The following is a 19,229-nucleotide window of genomic DNA, read 5'->3' as shown; positions in this document are numbered from 1 at the left end:
TTGGGGCAGCAGGATGGGTCGGTGGATGCCAGTTCTGGCTGACCTATTGGGTCTCGACGCTGGGGGTTGCCCAGGGGCGCGAAAGGTGGGACCTTTCCGCTCGTCCCTTTCGTTGGGGTGCGGCGGATCTCAGGTGAGGTGGTGTCGAGGTCTTGGATGCTGGGGCGGCGGCCCTGGTGGTGGTTGCCCGGTGCTCTTGGGTAGAGCCCGTGCCTTGGTGCTGCCCGGTCACCATGGTCATGTGGGCGGCGTGGTTGCCAGGGTGTGGCATTCGGTGGCGGTGAATATTGGCCGAGGTGAAAACCTGCTCTATCTTCAGACGGACCGGCGGCGGCGAAGATCGTTCCCTTCTTGAAGGCGTCGTCGCGGCTCTCATTGCCCGTCATGCGGCTCCGGGGGTAACTCTGATCCTTGGATCGAGCGGTGGCGGCGCTCCGGCGTCGTACCTTTCCTGAAGGCGCCGCCTTGAAGCGTATGGTTCGTCATATGTAGCTTCATCTCTTCAGGGCGATAGTGCTAGGAGTGGTGTTGCTGCGCTCAGCGCCTATGTATCCTGTCTTAGGTGTGTGCGTGTGTTGCGGTGGCGTAGTGTATGTTTGTACTGAATGCTTGTGGTTTGTTGCTTTATATATAAAGCGGGGCGAAAGCCTTTTTCGGTAAAATGGCCAAATGGGTCGTGCCTAGGGATGCAAGCGGGCATCAGCAAAGTCCCGCATAAGTACAGAATTAGTTCAAATTGAACTAAATCTGAGAGAAGCAGTTATAACTAAAGTAAATCTGCTTTGCATGTGGAGCGGGCCGGATCGGGCGCCGCTCTACACCCCTAGTCGTGCGAGCTGGGCTGACCCGCTAGCACACATGCACGTCATGAGCTAAACGGGCCGAGCGGAGGGGGGGCACGCGGGCTGGTACGACACTACACAATTAGTTTTTCATTTTTCCTAGATTTTTAAAATATTTATAGGCTATAGCACAGCAGGCAGAAAGTACACGGCCCAACGGTGCATGCCATGCCGACGGGCCGGCCCGATTAGGTAAGCGGCCATGCCCGAAATAACTAATTAAGGAGTACTTTTTTCAAAGATCACTCCCACCTTCTCAGGTTGCGACAAATGGCACACTGCATGCACGTCACTTGTCGCAACCTGAGAGTTTTCTCTTCTTTCGTACGTCCTTTATTCAAAACATTTTATCTCTTAAACCGTGCGTCCAAATTTTGAACCGTTTTTTCATCATTGGACTCCTAGCGTCGAGAACTTTAAAATTAGATTTCATGTTGATAGGTTTAACAAACTTTTTTTCACAAAAAAGGATGAGTGGAAAACCTAACTGGGAGCATATATTTTTCTTTTCTGAAAGAGGCACGACCGCACCTCTCGCAGAAGGAAAACTGTGCCACTCGCGAAAAAAAAATATCAAAAAAATGCATGTTTTTCCGTTTCCGAGAGGCGCGCCTGTGCCTCTCGCGAAAGCACAGTCGTGCCTCTTGCGGAAGCAAAAAGGCTTGCTTCTTGCGGACGAAAACAGAAAACATGTTTTATTTGCGTTTTCAAGAGGCATGATCAAGAAACTGTCCGTCTCGCGGAAGAAAAAAAATACAAAAAACACGTTTTTTTTTCATTTTCAAGAGGCATGGCTATGTCTCTCGCGAAAGCACAACCGTGCCTCTCACGGAATCAAAACCGTTCTTTTCGCGAAAGGAAAAAACAAAAAACATATTTTTTTCCAGTTTCCGAGAGGCTCGCGAAAGCACAACCATGCCTCTCACAGAAGCAAAGCCGCTCTCCCGTGGAACAAAAAAACTAAAAACACTTTTTTCCCTGTTTCCGAGAGACATGGCCGTGCCACTTGCGAAAGCAAAACTGTCTCCTGCGAAAGCAAAATCATGCCTCTCGCAGAAGAAAAAACATATTTTACGCATAATTTTTTTGGATTTTTTTCAAAAGTTAAGAAAGACCGGCAAAAAGCAAAAAAAGTCAAAAAAAAAAGAAAAACCGTTTAAAAAGCCGAAAACCCGTATGAAAAAATAAAAAAAATCCAGAGGAAACGATCAGAGTGCGACACATGGCGGCGGGCCGACGGTTGAGAGCGTGTCAAGTGATGGTTGGGAGGCTCCCGAAGAGCGCTCACCAACTCGTTGTTCTCGCCGTGCTTGGGCTGCTAGATGCAGCATGTGGGCTGGCGCGGCACGACCCGCTTACTAATCGTGCCCATGTGGGCCGTGCCGTGCAAGGCACGATTAGCACGGGCGGGCCCGTTTGGCCAGCTCTGAGCCGGGGAACCCTCCCTGTTGTTGATCTAAAAAAAACACGCAGCCCAGCCAGGCAGAGCCGAGCCCGACCCGTCAACCCTTTCCCCTCCAGAGCCCTCCTGCCCCCTCCTCTCTCCCTCCCCGTCAGCCGCCGCCGCCGCCGCGAAAACCACCAGCCTAACCTTGCTGGAGCCGGGCGGAGAGGACGCGGCCAGCCGATGCAAGCCCTCACACGTGCCGCGTCCCTCCTGCGCCGAGCCGTGGCCTGCCCGCCTCAGCTCGGCGCCGCCGGCCGCGACACCCCGCTCCTCGCCAAGGTCTGGCTCCTGCACCCCATCCTCCCCATTTCTGTCGCGTTGGTTCTCCGTGAGGCTAGTGCGACGTGCTCCGCCAGTTCGAATACGTGAGACCGCATTTCGCTCGCTGGATATGTGGGGTTTACGCCGGGTTTAGAAAGTATGGATTTGGGCGCGTCCGTCGGGATGGTACCAAGATCCCATCAATCAGTCAGGATTTGTGGAGCAATTGGCATTGATTTTTTGAGGGGTTTGGGTCACATTCCTGATATATGGGAAGAAGAAATCGCCTATGCTGCTATCTACTCTAGGAAATTAGTTTCGGGGAATTTTTCTTCTTACTTCTCATTCACCACTTGAGAGGCATAGATAACTGAACAGCTTCCATGAGTACAGTGGCAGAACAGTAGAGTTAAATGGCTAAACAGAGTGCCTGTTTTAACTGAACTACAATCAACAGTAATTAAGACATGATGCTAAGTAACAGCAGCTGTTGGATATGGCCGTCCGGCTTGTGCGCCATTGGATAACTGAACTTGTCCTCACTTGTTTGGTGTCGATAGATGTATGTGCTGAAACTGCCCCTCCTTCTAGGACCTGACTGATGACCAGTTACCACATTGTGAACAGATTTTGTGGTGGATTTTATACTTGGTCGCTTCTAGTTCTAGTTTGGAAATGTAGCATTTGATTGAGTGTGATTGGGTTTAGGTATCAGCTTGCTCAGGTACTTCCAGATCCAGATAGCAATGATTTAACAAATATGGGCTTGCTTGAGTTCTATCTCAGTAAGGATTAGCAAATAGCAACAATGTGTTATGTTCAAAAGTTTATTTTCTGTATCTTGTTATGTATTAACTATTAAGTGTCTTGGCTATATTTCATTGCATCTGATTCTTGTTCTGCCTTCTCACTTAGCTTTCATCATTTACAGATTTTGCCAAATGTCTACTCCAATGGGTATTCTACTCTTATGGCTCCAGCAAATGAAGTGCTGATTCCACCGGAACTTCTATCTAGCAAGACTGTCTGGACACCAGACCGAGAGCTTGGTGTGTTTCTAGTGTTTCTTATCCATGTGCTGCTATCACAATGTTTTTTCTCTTGAGTTAGATATAAACAACACTTTCAATAAGCAATTTTTGGTTCAAGGCTTTTGTGCTACGTTAAAGCCGAACCTGTTTTATGGTGTCCACTTTAAGCATTGGTAGACCAAAACTACCATGCGTCTCACAGCGATGAATGTGTTTTGGGTTGCCGACGGCACTCCCGAAGGAATGATTGCTCCTGATCAGAAGAAGGCGTTTAGGGAGGCCGCCATTGTCTTTGTCGGAGCCGTTCTGAGTGTGATCGGAGACAACTTAGTTGATGCATATCTCCATATGTGGGTTGCCAAGAACTTGTGGGATGCGCTCAAGGAAAAATTCAGTGGTATTAATGCTGGGAGTGAGCTGTATGCCATGGAGTAGTTCTATGATTGCAGCATGGTTGAAAACTGTCCTATGCTGGATGAGGCTCATGAGATAACAGTACATCGCTAAGGAGCTTGAACTCTTGAAGTATGAGTTACCGGACAAGTTTGACTCCCCGCTGGTAACTCACACTTCAGGAGTTTGAGCTCCTTAGAGATGCACTGTATCTCATGGCCTGGTCCAGTACAGGTCGGTTCAACCATCCTTTAGTCATGGAACTGCTCTATGGCAATACAACTCGCTCCCAGCATCAGTAGCGCCGAATTTTGCTTCGAACAAGTTCTTTGCAACCCGCATATGGAGATATGCGTCAACTAACTTGTCTCCAATCACACTCAAAACGGCTCCAAGAAAGATGGTGCTGGCCTCCCTAAATGCCTTCTGATCAGGAGTAATTGTTCTTTTGGGAGTGCCACCAGCGACCCAGAACACATTCATCGCTGTGAGCCACAAGGTAGTTTTGGTCTGCCAACGCTTAAAGTGGACACCCGTAATCGGGTTCAGTTTTAATGTAGCAACAAAGCCTTGAATCGAAAATTGACTATAAAAATTAGGTTTTTGGATTAATGGATAAAGTGGCACCTTATGCTCTATTTTTATCTAACCAACAGAGATCTCTTAGTTGACTCTGCGCTCTTACTTTGATTGAAAATCTAGCTTCACTGAACAAGATTTTCTATAATGGGATGGAGCTTGATTTCACTTTTTATAGTTCTTGTATCATAATTGGCTAATGAAACCTATATATGTGATCTTCACATTATGCTGAGTTGTAAGTAATATTTTATTACAGGGCAGTATGAGGACCTAGTAGCTAGAGTAACAAACTTCCATAACGAGGACAAGGGATTCATGGTTTTGGATGGTGATGTTTTTGACGTTCCAATTAGGAAGGATATTGTTCACAGGGTAGTAAGGTGGCAGCTTGCGAAAAGGCAACAGGTGCACACTATGATCTCTCATCTCCTGTTCTGTTTGTCTTCCACTTACAAGCTCCCAAATCACGTGATCTACTGTATAATATGTTTGTGTAATATCAGTTACTTTCTTAAGTTTAGATATTTAAGTTCTATCCTTCTAATGCACCTTCTGATAATTGCATGCACCTGTCTTTCACAGGGGACACACTCAACTAAAACTATCAGTGAAGTGAGCGGCACAGGAAGAAAGCCTTATAAGCAAAAGGGAACCGGAAGAGCACGTCATGGAACATTGCGTGGTTGTCAGGTTATACTAACATTCCTCCATTCATATAAATTGTATCAAATAGGCTCTGGAGATATCTCATCTTCTTTGGGCTTCAACTAAACTCAGATTCAAACTGAAACAGTTTCGAGGAGGTGCAACTATGCATGGCCCGAAACCACGGAGCCATGCATTCAAGTTGCAGAAGAAAGTACGACGTCTAGGACTTAAGATAGCTTTGTCTGCTAGAACAGCTGAGGGGAAGGTATCTGCTGCCTTACTAATTCATTCTGTGTCTTCCTGGATGTTCTTGTGTGTAGTTAGCTCCTGCCTTGTCCCAAGATAACAATTTGTGCTACGAAATGAATTCTGTATCGAACCAAGAACCTTGTTTAGTAGTAGTATGCTTCAGGCCACAGTAATGATCATGTCTCTTATTGCTAGAACTATGCAAGAATTGCTGTGCTGTTGCACAAGCTGTTGATCAGCATGCCACTATGAGATGCCTGAGGAACTGTTTTGCTATGTTTACACTTTATAGATCCTTTCACTATATTTTGTACTCCCTCTGATCCAAAAAAATAAGTGACGTGGTTTTAGTTCAAATTTGAACTAAAACACTTATTTTGGATCGGAGGGTGTACTTCATAGATCCTTCCTGAAGTTCAGAGAACAGACCACTTACCTAGTTCTAATGGAGCATGGACTAGTTATACTTTTTGATCAATACTGTTTGTAGAATGGTTTCTATGACCGCCTTGTCTTCTTAGACGGTTTACTTAATCTTATTAGGGTTGTTGCTTATGAGATGTAATATTCAGCTGGTATTGTTTCCATGGCTTCTTGAAAGAGTGAAAGCTATTGAAATCTACTCCCTCCGTAAACTAATATAAGAGTGTTTAGAATACTATTTTAGTGATCTAAACGCTCTTATATTTGTTTACAGAGGGAGTATTAAGTAATGTGTAACAATAAATTTGTTTATGCGATGTTTTTTTTCTTCTGGTGCTGCTCCCAAAAATTCTTGAGCACACAAAGTGGCAAAGGAAACTTGACCATCTGTTATCCTGAACGCAAATATATGTATACAAGAGTCAGTCTGGATCTCTCCATTTGAAACCATTCTTTGCAGTAAATATGTATGCATGTAAAGTTCACTTGACCATGTTTTATTGTAGCTCTGCATCTTTGAGGACTTAGAAGTCCCTAGCCACAAGACGAAAAACATTGTGCAGTACATAAAGCAGATGGACGATACGAAGAAGATTTTGTTGGTGGATGGAGGCGACATTGATAAGAAGTTAAAGCTGGCTACTCAAAATCTTCACTACGTGAATGTCATTCCTTCGATTGTAAGTGTCTGGGTACCTCAGCAGCTTAACAATGACGAATAGTCCCATTGTAGTTTTCCCAGCAGATATTTTGACCAAAGAAGATCGCGCTGATGTTTCACATCCTCAAATGCAGGGCCTCAATGTCTACAGCATCCTGCAGCATGACACCCTCGTGATGACTCGGGACGCCATCAACAGAATCGTTGAGCGGATGCACACACCCATCAGCCGCTAGCAAGCAGGGCTTCAAAGAACCTTGCTATACATACTGCACCTTTTATCCGATTTTGGTACAACAGCTTTGATCAAGCTGCTCGTGAGTAGGCCAAAGTGCAGCCCAACCTTTTGATTATCTGTTTGTATGGAAATCATAGCACTAACTGTCGGTATGTGTAGTGGTTCCGGGCTTCAAATCCCAGTGTTTTGTTGCAGACGTGATTTAATCCCCTATAAGCTACCAGGCTCCCAGTTCACTCTGCTGGTGGAAGCAGGTGCCATTTTCTACTTGTCAAGATGCTACATTTATTTTGTTGCGGCAACCTGAAATTCTGCTGAATGTAATGTGTAAGAGTAGGGAACCAATGGGTTGTACTGATGCATGCCCACCCTAGGTTATTCAATAAAATTCCTTTCATCCAAAAAGAAGGTTATTCAATAAAACATTTTCGTTTGGAGAACAGGAGATTTTATTCCTGTGATTTACAATCAATTGATCGCTATTGACGGATTCTCTTTCTGCCAATCTATCGTACCTTCTGATTGACGGACGAATGAAGTTGTTAAGTCATAAACAACGCTGCAACTTAAGCATGGATCGCGATCCCTCTTTTCTTCTAGCAAATACAAAACAGAAACATTGGTGTGATTGCAAGCACTTGTCGTTTCTGCATTTATATCCCTGCTCTTGCATTCCTTTTGTTTTTCGTTTTTGCTAAACATCAGGTGTCTGGTTTTTTTGGGTGACTGATCACTCTGCTACAGATATTTAGTCTGTAGGTGTGGTTGAATTAACAACTCAACTACTAATACTTGTAAATATTCTTTGGTTCCCCTTGTGTCGAATCAATAAATTTGGGTTGAATACTCTACCCTCGAAAACTGTTGCGATCCCCTATACTTGTGGGTTATCGGACACCATTCAATTTGTGCTCGACGACATGGTGCCTCTGCCACCGTTCAACATGGTCCTCTCTTGCACCAACCTCGTGGAAGAGAACATGGCATAGAGAGCTGCCGAGGAGAGTGCCTCTGCGTTTGCCCTCACTAGCGGGAATGGCTCAAGCAGTTGTGGCTTTGGTGCCCATGGCCGCTCGGGTGACCGCGCCGATCGACCAACGGATCGTACGGTCGCGGCTTTGATTGTGGATAGGGTGTGCCTCCATTTGGACGTGACTACTGCAACCATTGTGGCGATGGTGGTGCATGGCCGCGGCCACAGTGACTCTATGGTCGTTAATGGAGCCAAATCTAGCAGATCTCGTGTAGGGGGTCCTGAGCTGGTAGTCGTGACACGATAGTAACAGGGTTGATAACGTACGTCCTACTTTGACTGTGTTGATTTCGAGGGGGTACATAGTAGAGATTATATGTGTATGAGTTCAGTTGTTGTGACATGATACATTGACTAGCCTAGCCCGATTTATATAAGGGCACCGGAGGCCTATGATAACAAGAGGCCTATGATAAGATGAGTCCTAGTCAGTTACGTTAGTGGAAAGGAGTGCTCATCTTGTACGCCAAGTCTTATGGAATCTCCCTTGTATAAATCATGGGCTGCCCGAAGTGGCCCAGGACGGAATCGGCAAAGGGGGTCCTCGGCCCGGCCCACCTGCCTGGGAGTGGACATGGTAAGTACCCCCTGGTCCAGGACACCATCAGTAGCCCCTGAACCGGTCTTCAAGTCGGGAGCACTCCTCGGTTCTTTCGAACCGCTCCTCGTCTTCAGCCATCGATCTTGAAAGCTGGTTCAACAAATCTTCTCATCTTCTTCCTTATGGATCACCGAAGTACGTCTGAGGAGTATACACGTCAGGCATCCGAGGATCCCCTTTAAGTTCTCAGCCTTTATCAAATGCCTTGTTATTTTTCATGCCACACCTCGGGTTTGAAGATTTTTCCTGCGTAGCGGGGTCTTCTTGCAGCCGAGCTCCAACATCGGGGACTGCATCTGAGGTGGCGTAGTCCACTTCTGTCTGAAAAAAGTTGAAGGAGTTTAGCCGAGCTTCACGTTGGAAAAGTCTCATGTGTATCCAACTGATTGCACCCAATCTCCATGCCGGACTTCTTCCAAAGTGGTGCACCACCTTGCTCTTAGGCTAATTTTATGCAGAATTTTTTCCTATTGGTGCAATTTATTCTCTGCCAATATGTAAGTAGCTACTAGCCCTTAAGGTGTCTGCCGGCCTAAATCCAGTATGCACCAGAAGGATTACATAAAACTGCCGATCCTAGTAGCCCCCAAGACTCAGGTCGATTAGCGAAATCGGCCCGAAGACCAAATCCTTAATTGGCAGCATACTTTAGAAACAGAAATGCGGTGTGCAGTAGCCCCCGAGACTCAGGTTGGTTGTAGCCAGCCGACCTAAGGGGATCGTAATCTCCTTAGAAATCGTATTGCATTTAAATTTTCTGCATGGAATTTTCGATGAGTAGCCCTGAGACTAGGACTGGGCAACATGGCCGACCCTTGGATCGCATATCCTCGGGAACTAGCTTAGCCAAATACCGACATGTGCGTTTCACCATCGCCGAGGTGCTGCTGGGCAAGGAAGATGTTGAACTGTGGATTGGAAAAGATCTTACCCAAGCAAAATAACACACGGTACACCTCGGCCAAGAGGATGTCCCGCCTCCTGGAAAAACATACAAATAGGTTAAAAGTGTCATAAGCTCGAAAGCCAAAAAACTTACATAAAAACTTTATTCTTGAATTAAATTATGTTTTTTTGTGCCAATCCCAAATTGGTCTTAAATTAATTTGTGCTTCCGTCATTCTTAAAATGTACATATGATCTTCATGCTTCAAGTGGGTTAACATCTGGCTTCAACCTCCTTGCCCAGAAGGCAAAGTGCTTCTCACGCAACTTTAGATAAACTAAACTCGAGCGGCATATAGAGAAGCCAGGCTATCCGGCTATTTGACATGAACTTGAGCCCGAAAAATGAGTATTAGAAAAAACTTTACAACGACCGAGAAGAAAACACTTATTATAAAACGACACATATAAGTTTACGCGAAAGCTAATTTCCTGTCGACCGCTGAACCCTTTTTTTTATGCAGCGCTCGTACAGGCTTGCGGCCTTGCATCACAAAAAATACTTGCGTTGTTCGGGACTCGATCACTGGCCGTCTAGAGAAGAAGAGGCTAATGCTTCAGCCCAGCTAACCAACTGTCCTTTCCCTTGTAGTTGGCTAATGAAATGACCTTCAGCTATTTAAAAACGCAAGTTAAATGGTCAACGTGCTTCTCCATACAACAAATTGTGGATCCTAATTACGAGCCTTTTGTATGTTTGAACCCAAGTCAGCTGGTTTGTTACATGGCCCAATAACCTATCTCTTGCGTTTGTTAAATCATGTGTTTGGTGACTTTTATTTTGATTTGATGAACACCCAATGCATTTTTCTGGTGCACGTAAGACTTTCATCGGTAATTTATGCGTAAATAGCATCATAATTTACGCACAACGGAGATGATAATTTACACACAAACACCATGCTAACATTTTGACATGTAAAAAAGGTGTTGTAATATACACCCGGTTATATTTTATATAAGTTAAATGGTAATATACGCACCACCAACTCGATAACTTACGCACAAAGGATGAGATAACTTTTGTGATAGATTTTTTTTGGAAAAATATATCATGTTAAATTCTGTGTAAATTTTGCGGTAACTCCGTTCTGCGAAGCACGAGCCGACGTCTCCACTACATCCTGTGATGGAGGAGCCGGCCTCACCCCGGCACAACCGCGGCGTCCAGATCGGATGCCGCATGAAGGAGGAGCCGGCCTAGCCCCCGCACTACCGCGGCGTCCCCGCCACGCAGCAGGTATGGCCGCATGGACGCGCCATATCGTCGCCACCGCCTCACCGCCAAGGAGGTGTTGCCGCCCGCGATCAAGAAGGCACGGGGCCGCCTTCTCCACTATCTTGAAGGAGGTGCGCGCAGAGGGGGGGGGGTTGCTGAAATATAACCCCGCTAACTTTTGTGTGAATAGCATCATACCTTACGCATCATAGACCTGATAACTTATGTACGTCGGTCCTAGTAACTTTAGCGTGGGGAGAGGGCGCAGGGGTGATTGATAAAATATCCCCTGAAAACTTTCATGTGAATAGCATGATAACTTATACATCACAGACCTGATAACTTATGTACCTCGGTCGTGATAACTTTGGCATATGGGGGGGGGAGGGTTGATGAAATATACCACCGTTAACTTTTATGTGAATAGTATGGTAACTCACACATCACAGACCAGATAACTTATGTACCCCGGTCCTGATAACTTTGGCATGAGGTGTGTGTGTGGTGGGGGGGGGGGGGGTTGATGAAATATACCACCGTTAACTTTTGTGTGAATAGCATGGTAACTCACACATCGCAGACCTGATTGTACCTCGGTGCTGATAACTTCGGCATGGAGTGTGTGTGTGTGTGTGTGTGGGGGGGGGGGTTATGAAATATACCACCGTTAACTTTTATGTGAATAGCATGGTAACTCACATATCACAGACCTTATAACTTGTGTACCTCGGTCTTGATAACTTTGGCATGGGAGAGGGGTTGATGAAATACCCCCTCGGTAACTTTTGTGTGAATTGCGTGGTAACTCACACATCTCAGACCTGATAACTTATGTGCCTCGGTCCTGATAACTTTGGCAAGGGAGTTGTTTAAAAACATGCCCCGACAACTTTCGTGTAAATTTTTGGTACTATATGCATCGTATACGTGATAACACATGCACAATCACCACTGCAACTTTAACCCGAGCAGATAAGAAGGTGAGAAGGTTTATGCCTTGGCAATATTTGTGTAAATAACATGGTAAAATATGCAGCACATGCGTGATAAATTACTTAGCCCAGAAGTGGTAAGTTTTTATCCGAAATAAAAGTCGTCGGAACATATCAACATAGGATCTAGTTTTGATGCCCTCTTCGTGGCATGTTTTTATGTGAAAACGATTTTTTGACCGGGTCGAAGGTTTGAGCTACAAAAAATTTCGAAGTTTCAAAAATAAGGGGGAATCAAAGATGACATCAACTTTCCGGTCTTCTAATTCATTTGCATATGGGAGAATTGGAGGACCATTTTTTATGCCCCGATAATTTCTTTGTAAATAAGATGGTAACTTATGTATCATAGACGTGATAACTTACTTAGTCTTTGTCTGGTAACTTTGGACCTGAAAAAAGTGGCCGAAACATACCAACATGAGATATAATTTCGAAGGCCTCATTGTGACGAATCTTTTATGTGAAAACAATTTTTCAATCAGAGCGACGGTTTGAGCTACAAACCGTTTTGAATATTTTTAGATGGAATCTTTGATGACATCAGCTTTTTTTGTTTTTTCTGCATGCAACTATTGTCTAACAAGAGGGAGTTTACATATGCACGCGACGGAGTTTGCACTGCATGCGTGTAGTGAGGTCGTTTCTGGTATATTGCTAGTTGTTCGCAGGTCGCGGGAGCAAGGTGGGGTTGGATGTGCGGATCTGTTGCTAATTTCCTGCCGTCCGGATGTTAGTCGCTCTATCTAATGCATGCACGCATGTGCTTGTGAAGAGAAGGTTGGAGGAAATTTTTTTATGCCCCTACAATTTCTATGTAAACAACATGATAACTTATGCACCACATGCATGATAACTTGTGTAGAACACGTGGTAACTTTTACCAGAAAAAGAAGTCGTCGAAACATATCAACATGGGATCTAGTTTCGAAGATCTCGTCGTTACAAATCATTTATATGAAAACAGTTTTTCAATCGGAGCGACGGTTTGAGCTACAAAACATTTTAAATTTTCGAATTTGATGAAATCTCTGCTGACATCAGCAATTTTGTCCTACATGCATGCATGCAACAATTAGGGGAAAGAATCCTGAATGTGTTCGGTGATTGCTTTAATTTTTAAGAATACCCATGCATGGCTCGCTCCGCTTCATGTGAAAGGAGGATCGAAGGATTTGTTCGGATCTGTCGCTATGGTTCGGTCGACTAGATTTCAGTACAGTCCATAAGTTTAAGAGCTCCGAGTTGACTTGGGTAAAGAGAAATGTCTTAGAACAAAGTTTTTATTGTACACAAATATAATGCTTGACCAAGCTAGAGAAATTTTTTGATCATGAAAGCGGCCTAGCTGGTTAATGTGCTCGGTGTTGATGACATGGCATCGGCATGTGGCGGCAAGAAGACGCCTGTTGATCTCTAATAGATCCGACATGGTGCGTAGTCCTCGGCCTACCCAAGGTCCCAACCCCCAACCTTTTCCCGATCTGGCGCAACGAGGAGCTCGGCTTGATGAAGTGACGACATGGCATGGTTGTCGTGGTGAGGTGAAGTCCCCGATCTAGTTGTCATGACGAAGCAGGTCGGTGGGATGATGGCGGAGCCCTCCGAGAAGGTCGATGAAGCGATAGCAAAGCCTCCAGGCCCACAGAGGTGACGAAGCATGTCAGCATAGTGATGTCGGAGCCCCACGTCGGTCAATGTTGCGGAGCAGGTCGGTGTGGTGGACGTAGGCTTGATGAAGAGACATCGCGGATGCTGACGTAGGTCGGAATTTTTGACGAGATCGATGTCAGCTTGAAGAAGTAACGACTCGGAGATGCTAGGACACCCGACCCGCGCACTCTATGGGGCCATGATGTGGTCTTGGCGATGTCGAACTGCTAGTCGACTATCCGAGGTGGCGACGCGACGTGGTTGACGTCAGCCCGATGACACGTCTCCAATGTATCTATAATTTTTGATTGGTTCATGCTATTACATTATCGATCTAGGATACTTTATATGCATTATATGCTATTTTGTATCTTTTTTTGGGAACTAACCTATTAATCCAGTGCCTAGTGCCAGTTGCTGTTTTCTGCTTGTTTTTGGTTTTCAAGAAAATCAGTACCAAACAGAGTCCAAACGCTACAAATTTTTTTGCTGATTTTTCTGGACAAAAGAGACCCCAGAAGCTTTGGGAGGAGATCAGACGCGAAGCGAGGAGACGACAAGGCAATAGGGCGCGCCAAGGGGCGGCAAGGCGGGCTCTGTTACCTTGTGGGCCCCACATGGCTCCATCTGACCACCGCAAGCTTCTGTTCTTCTGTGATCCCATTTGGAGGCCTTTTCCGGTACTTTGTCAGAGGGGGAATCGATCACAGATGGCTTATACATCATCCTTGCTGCCTTTTGATGATGCGTGAGTAGTTCGCCATAGACCTACGGGTCCATAGCTAGTAGCTAGATGGCTTCTTCTCTCTCTTTGATTGTCAATACAATGTTCTCCTCGATCTTCTTGGAGGTCTATCCACTAGTAGAAAACAGGGCTCTGGTTGAGGCCAGGATAAGGGCATTAATCCCGGTTCACTCACAAACTAGGACCAAAGGGTGCATCAGTCCCGGTTCGTGAGGCCAAGGCGCCAGCAGGCCTCGAGACACTACAGAAAAGGACACTTCCGTGATGATACGTGTTTGTCACAGTAGGTCATGTTTTCTGTCATGCATGTACATCCATGACAAATTTATGACAGAATCAAGATAGTCATACCTGTGCTGTCGTAGAAGTGTTCCATGACATTACCAAAATTATCATCACGGAAGTGTCCACTTCCATGACGATAAATCGCGCGTCACAGAAGTGCTTTCGTCAAGGGTGACCGACACGTGGCATCCACCGTAACGGAACGCCGTTAAGCTATCGGGTCCGGTTTTGGATCCGATAACCCGTTAACAGCCCGGACCAATGGGGATTTTCCACGTGTAAAATCATCATTGGCTGGAGGAAACACGTGTTGCCTCACCGTTGGGACAGATGTCATCCACTCATTGGACAGGAGGCGCCTATGATAGGTCGACACGTGGCACGGCCCAACAGTGGCCCATTCCGGTGAAAAAGGCCGGCCCAGTAAAAAATAGCAGGCCGACCCATATAAGGCCTACTTGTGTCAGGTCCATTTAAGCCCATGGCCCATACGAGATGTGCCAATTCGGCCCGTTAAAGATTTGACACCATTGCAGCCCATCGTCAGTTCGAGCCCGTTAACAGCCCGCTATATATTTGGGCTCAATATCGGCCCGATGAAATTTCGGCCTGTTAACGGCCCATTCAGTGGATGGGCCAATTTTCACGATGTACATCTTTCGGCCTTTTAGCGACCCATTTAAATATTGGGCTAATTTCCGGCCTAGTGTGTCTTTCAGCCTGTAAACGGCCCATAAAGCAGTTGGGCCATTTGTAGTCGGACCTGAGTTTCGGCCTTTTAGCGACCCATTTAAGTGTTGGGCCAATTTCCGGCCCGGTGTGTCTTTCAGCCTGGTGACGGCCCATATATCTGTTGGGCCATTTGTAGTCGGACCTGAGTTTTGGCCTTTTAGCGACCCATTTAAGTGTTGGGCCAATTCCCGGCCCTGTGTGCCTTTCAGCCTGTTAACGGACCATAAATGAGTTGGGCCATTTGTAGTCGGACCTATGTTTTGGCCTCTTAACGGCCCATGCCCTTCATGGTCCAATACCAGCCCGGTTTCTCTTTCGGCCTGCTAAAGGCCCACAACACAGTTGGGCCATTTACAATACGACCTGACTTTTGGCCTCTTAGCGGCCCATGCTCTACATGGTCCAGTACAAGCCCGCTGTCTCTTTCGGCCTGCTAAAGGCCCACAGTATAGTTGGGCCATATGTAGCCCGAACTTAGTAACGGCCTGTTAACGGCCCGTGAAATCAATTGGGCCCACCTGTTGCCCGCTTTGATGTCAGCCTGTTAACGACCCGGGAGTTAAGAGGGCCGACCATTAACTTTCAGCCTGGTAACGGCCCATTAACTTAATGGGCCCACTAAAGTTCGTACATGTCTTTAGGCCAAATTAGATAATTTGAGCCCATTACGACGAGCAATTATGCACAGGACCAAAACCGATCAAGCAAAGGTATGGCATACAGGGAAAAACGTTGCACATCCAGCATATATTACAGGAAATTACATCCACTGGGCAATCAAAGATTGATGCCAGTGCAAATAAATGAACAGAACCTAACGATCTACAACGTCACAATCTGCAACCTCAGCACGGATGACGCCCATAAGCATGTGGGCAAGTTCTTGCTGCTTTGCTGCACTGTCTCTGAAAACATTGATCAGTTGTTGTGTCGCACGACTATGCACCTCTGATTCCTCCACCATTTCCATCAGTCCTTCAGCCATTAATTGGTTCACAAACATACATTTTTCCGTTGCATTCGAGACAGAGGATACTGAACAGGTTCAGATGGCGATTTTGGCAGGCTTGTATTATTGAAAGTGGAGAGTGTCTCGACCACTGCATCATAACATAAATTAGGAGGGGAACCAAACAAATTAATCATGAGTTATTGGCATATTACCTGGCCTAGATTTATTGGAAAGAAACAATGGGTTTGCCTTGCTGTTTTCAGAGTTTGTCTTCTTATCTTCAGCAGCCTGCACCAAATTAAGACACTAGCATTGCTATCATTGGCCAAGTCAGATAATAGGAAAGCAACATTGGCACAACGAACGTTTGGGCAACTAGCCAACACCAAATTAACACAATATGGCACAGCTATCATCAGCCAGGTAAGGTAATACGAAAGCAACATTGACACAATGAATGAATGGGCAACCAGAGAAGCACTACAATTCAGTAATGTGCATGATATGAGATAGTACACTCATGCAGCTCAATATGCAAAACTACCAGGCAGTTTTCTTTACAAAAATCAACATTGGCGCCTTTAACATTTTGCTAAAACAAATTTTAGATCAGACAAAGGTTGGATTCACGCCGATTAACAAAATACATGCTGATGTAAAAATATAGTGATATACAACAGGTACTTACATCAGCATTGAAGCACAGAGAATTCCCGCAAGATATTTTCCTCCAATACAATGCCAATGAAGGAAATCTTCTATCATTTAACCTTATTTTCTAAAAGAGAGATGGGTAAGAAACATGTAGAAAATATGATCAGAATGCTATAAAATTTCATGATGCGAGGATACGCACACGCTTCTTAGAATGGAGTTGACATTCTTTTGCTGGACTGGAGCGGACTAGTTCTTTGGCCACTGGAATCTCCTTATTATCAGTGGGACTTGGGTTTCTCTGTGCTGGAGCAGTATCTATGAAAAATGGAGTTGGTTTATTATCTCCTAGCGTTTGGATCTTTTGCAAAGACCTGGTTTGTAACCCTTCAGATTCTAACATAGCCATCTTCCCCTTGCATGCCTTATATAGAAGAATGGTGCTTCAATTATAAAACATGCTACAGCAGAGATGGAATAGGTACCGAAGAATAGAAAGGCATGACATATTGACATGTATTCCCTCCATCCGGAAATAAAAGGATGGGTCTAGGCGTATTTCAGTTCTAGATACATCTAGTTTTATCCATTTCTGTGACATGTAATCCGGACGGAGGGAGTATGATATAAGAGCTAGGGATACGACAGGACAACACAGTAAAAAAACACTGAAAAAACACTGAAAACCCACTGCAAAACCAAAGTAATCAAACCCACTGATATGATATAGTACACTTATGCAGCTCAGGATGCAAAACTACCAGGCAGTTTTCCTTACAAAAATCAACATTGTGGCATTTAATCATACATTTTGCTACAACTAAATTTAGATCAGATAAAGGTTGGATTCACGCCGATTAACAAAATACATGCTGATGTAAAAATATAGTGATATACAACAGGTACTTACATCTGCATTGGAGTACAGAGAATTCCTGCAAGAATCTTTCCTCACAGACGATACTAGTGCAGAAATTCTTCTATCTGTTAAGCTTATTTTCTAAAAGAGAGATGGGTAAGAAACATGTAGAAAATATGATCAGCATGCTATAAAATTTCATGATGCAAGGATACGCACACACTTCTTAGAATGGAGTTGACATATTTTTCCTAGACTGGAGCGGACTAGTTCTTTGGCCACTGGAATCTACTTATTATTAGTACGAGTTGGGTTTCTCTGTGCTGGAGCAGTATCTATAAAAACTGGAGTTGGTTTATTATCTCCTGGCGTTTGGATCTTTTGCAAAGACCTGGTTTGTAACCCTTCAGATTCTAACATAGTCGTCTTCCCCTTGCATGCCTTGTATAGAAGAATGGTGCTTCAATTATAAAACATGCTACAACAGAGAGATGGAATAGGTACTGAAGAATAGAAAGGCATGACATATTGACATGTATTCCCTCCATCCGGAAAAAATGGATGGGTCTAGGCGTATTTCAGTTCTAGATACATCCTTCTTTATCCATTTCAGCAACATGTAATCCGGACGGAGGGAGTATGGTGTAAGAGCTAGGGATACGACATGAAAACACAGTAAAAAAAGCACTAGTTGAATGTAAAACTGTATGCTGGCGGAATACGTACAGAAAAAACTAAGGCAACATACACATGTATGATTGGGAAACTAAGATGGCATTGCAACAGAGCACTAGAACAACACTTCAATGTAAAAAAACATGGTATGGTAGATAGATGAAGTACATACTGATGAATAACAATGCATAAGATATTCAGAAGCATGATGTCCAAATTAAGCAGATGGCATTGCGATAGAGCAAGGACCTTGTGGGGTGAAGAGGATTCAACATCTTTCTGCAAGTCTTCTGAAGAACTGCCTTTACATGTTTCATCATATTGGGTATCATTGACATCAAGTTTATTGGCCTTTACATTGCTCCGTGAGGTTCTTGTGGATATATCAGTGTGTGCAATTATATCTGACATGCATGGAAGACAACTAGTAGTTAGATTTATGTAATGAGTGCCTGTAGGAGACGACATAAATAGTCGGACTGGGGTTAACTAGCAGCAACATGTCTCAAAAACTAAAGGGAGAACAGAGATGAAAGCTACATAATATGTATCGTTTGTACTCGAGGTTAACTAGATGGCACACAAAAGTATTAAAGAACAACATAGGTAATACTAGAAGTGGTATAATACTATAATCACCAGCCTGTGGGATAGCATTGGCTGATGGATGATAACTATGGAACAACGTTACCTAAAGAACAAGTATCTTAGCTGAACTATGGAACAGCGTTAACTCCTGAACAAGACCCGTAAGAGATCAGCATGAATATACAGTGAAATGTGATAATCTATTTTCCATGCTTAGATGAATAACAAAGCCATAAATGTTGCACACAAGTAAGACGAGGGTACAACCTATCTGGCCGCCATCCATAGGAGTGAGCATCATGTGCTGACTTGTCGATGGCCCTGCAGTTGTTGTGGCTGTCCATGTCGGGCACGCGCATTCGATGCAGGGAACTGTTGAGTGGGGACTATAACTCCCTTCTGGTGTATGCTTCCCTTGTTGGAGCAGCTGCGGTGAGTCGGAAGACGGTGTGGCTGAAGATGCAGATAGCGCATAATGTTAAGAACGACACATCTCTTTGATCTGAAGAAATACACTAAGA

The 19,229-nt window shown here is 44.7% G+C and overlaps 1 protein-coding gene across 1 annotated transcript; it reads left to right on the top strand.

Annotated features, from left to right (window-relative positions):
* Nucleotides 1-2,313: 2,313 nt before the first annotated feature.
* On the top strand, nucleotides 2,314-7,183 carry LOC109755121 (uncharacterized). The gene is made up of 7 exons (XM_020314003.4): nucleotides 2,314-2,568; nucleotides 3,482-3,599; nucleotides 4,813-4,961; nucleotides 5,139-5,246; nucleotides 5,350-5,469; nucleotides 6,383-6,556; nucleotides 6,672-7,183. Exons 1-7 carry the CDS (start codon nucleotides 2,470-2,472, stop codon nucleotides 6,771-6,773), a joined length of 870 nt encoding a protein of 289 aa, XP_020169592.1. The 5' UTR covers nucleotides 2,314-2,469; the 3' UTR covers nucleotides 6,774-7,183.
* Nucleotides 7,184-19,229: the final 12,046 nt, after the last annotated feature.

Source organism: Aegilops tauschii, chromosome 6 (genome assembly GCF_002575655.3).
Source record: "Aegilops tauschii subsp. strangulata cultivar AL8/78 chromosome 6, Aet v6.0, whole genome shotgun sequence".
NCBI lineage: Eukaryota > Viridiplantae > Streptophyta > Magnoliopsida > Poales > Poaceae > Aegilops > Aegilops tauschii.
This window is presented reverse-complemented; position numbering and strand designations above follow the sequence as displayed.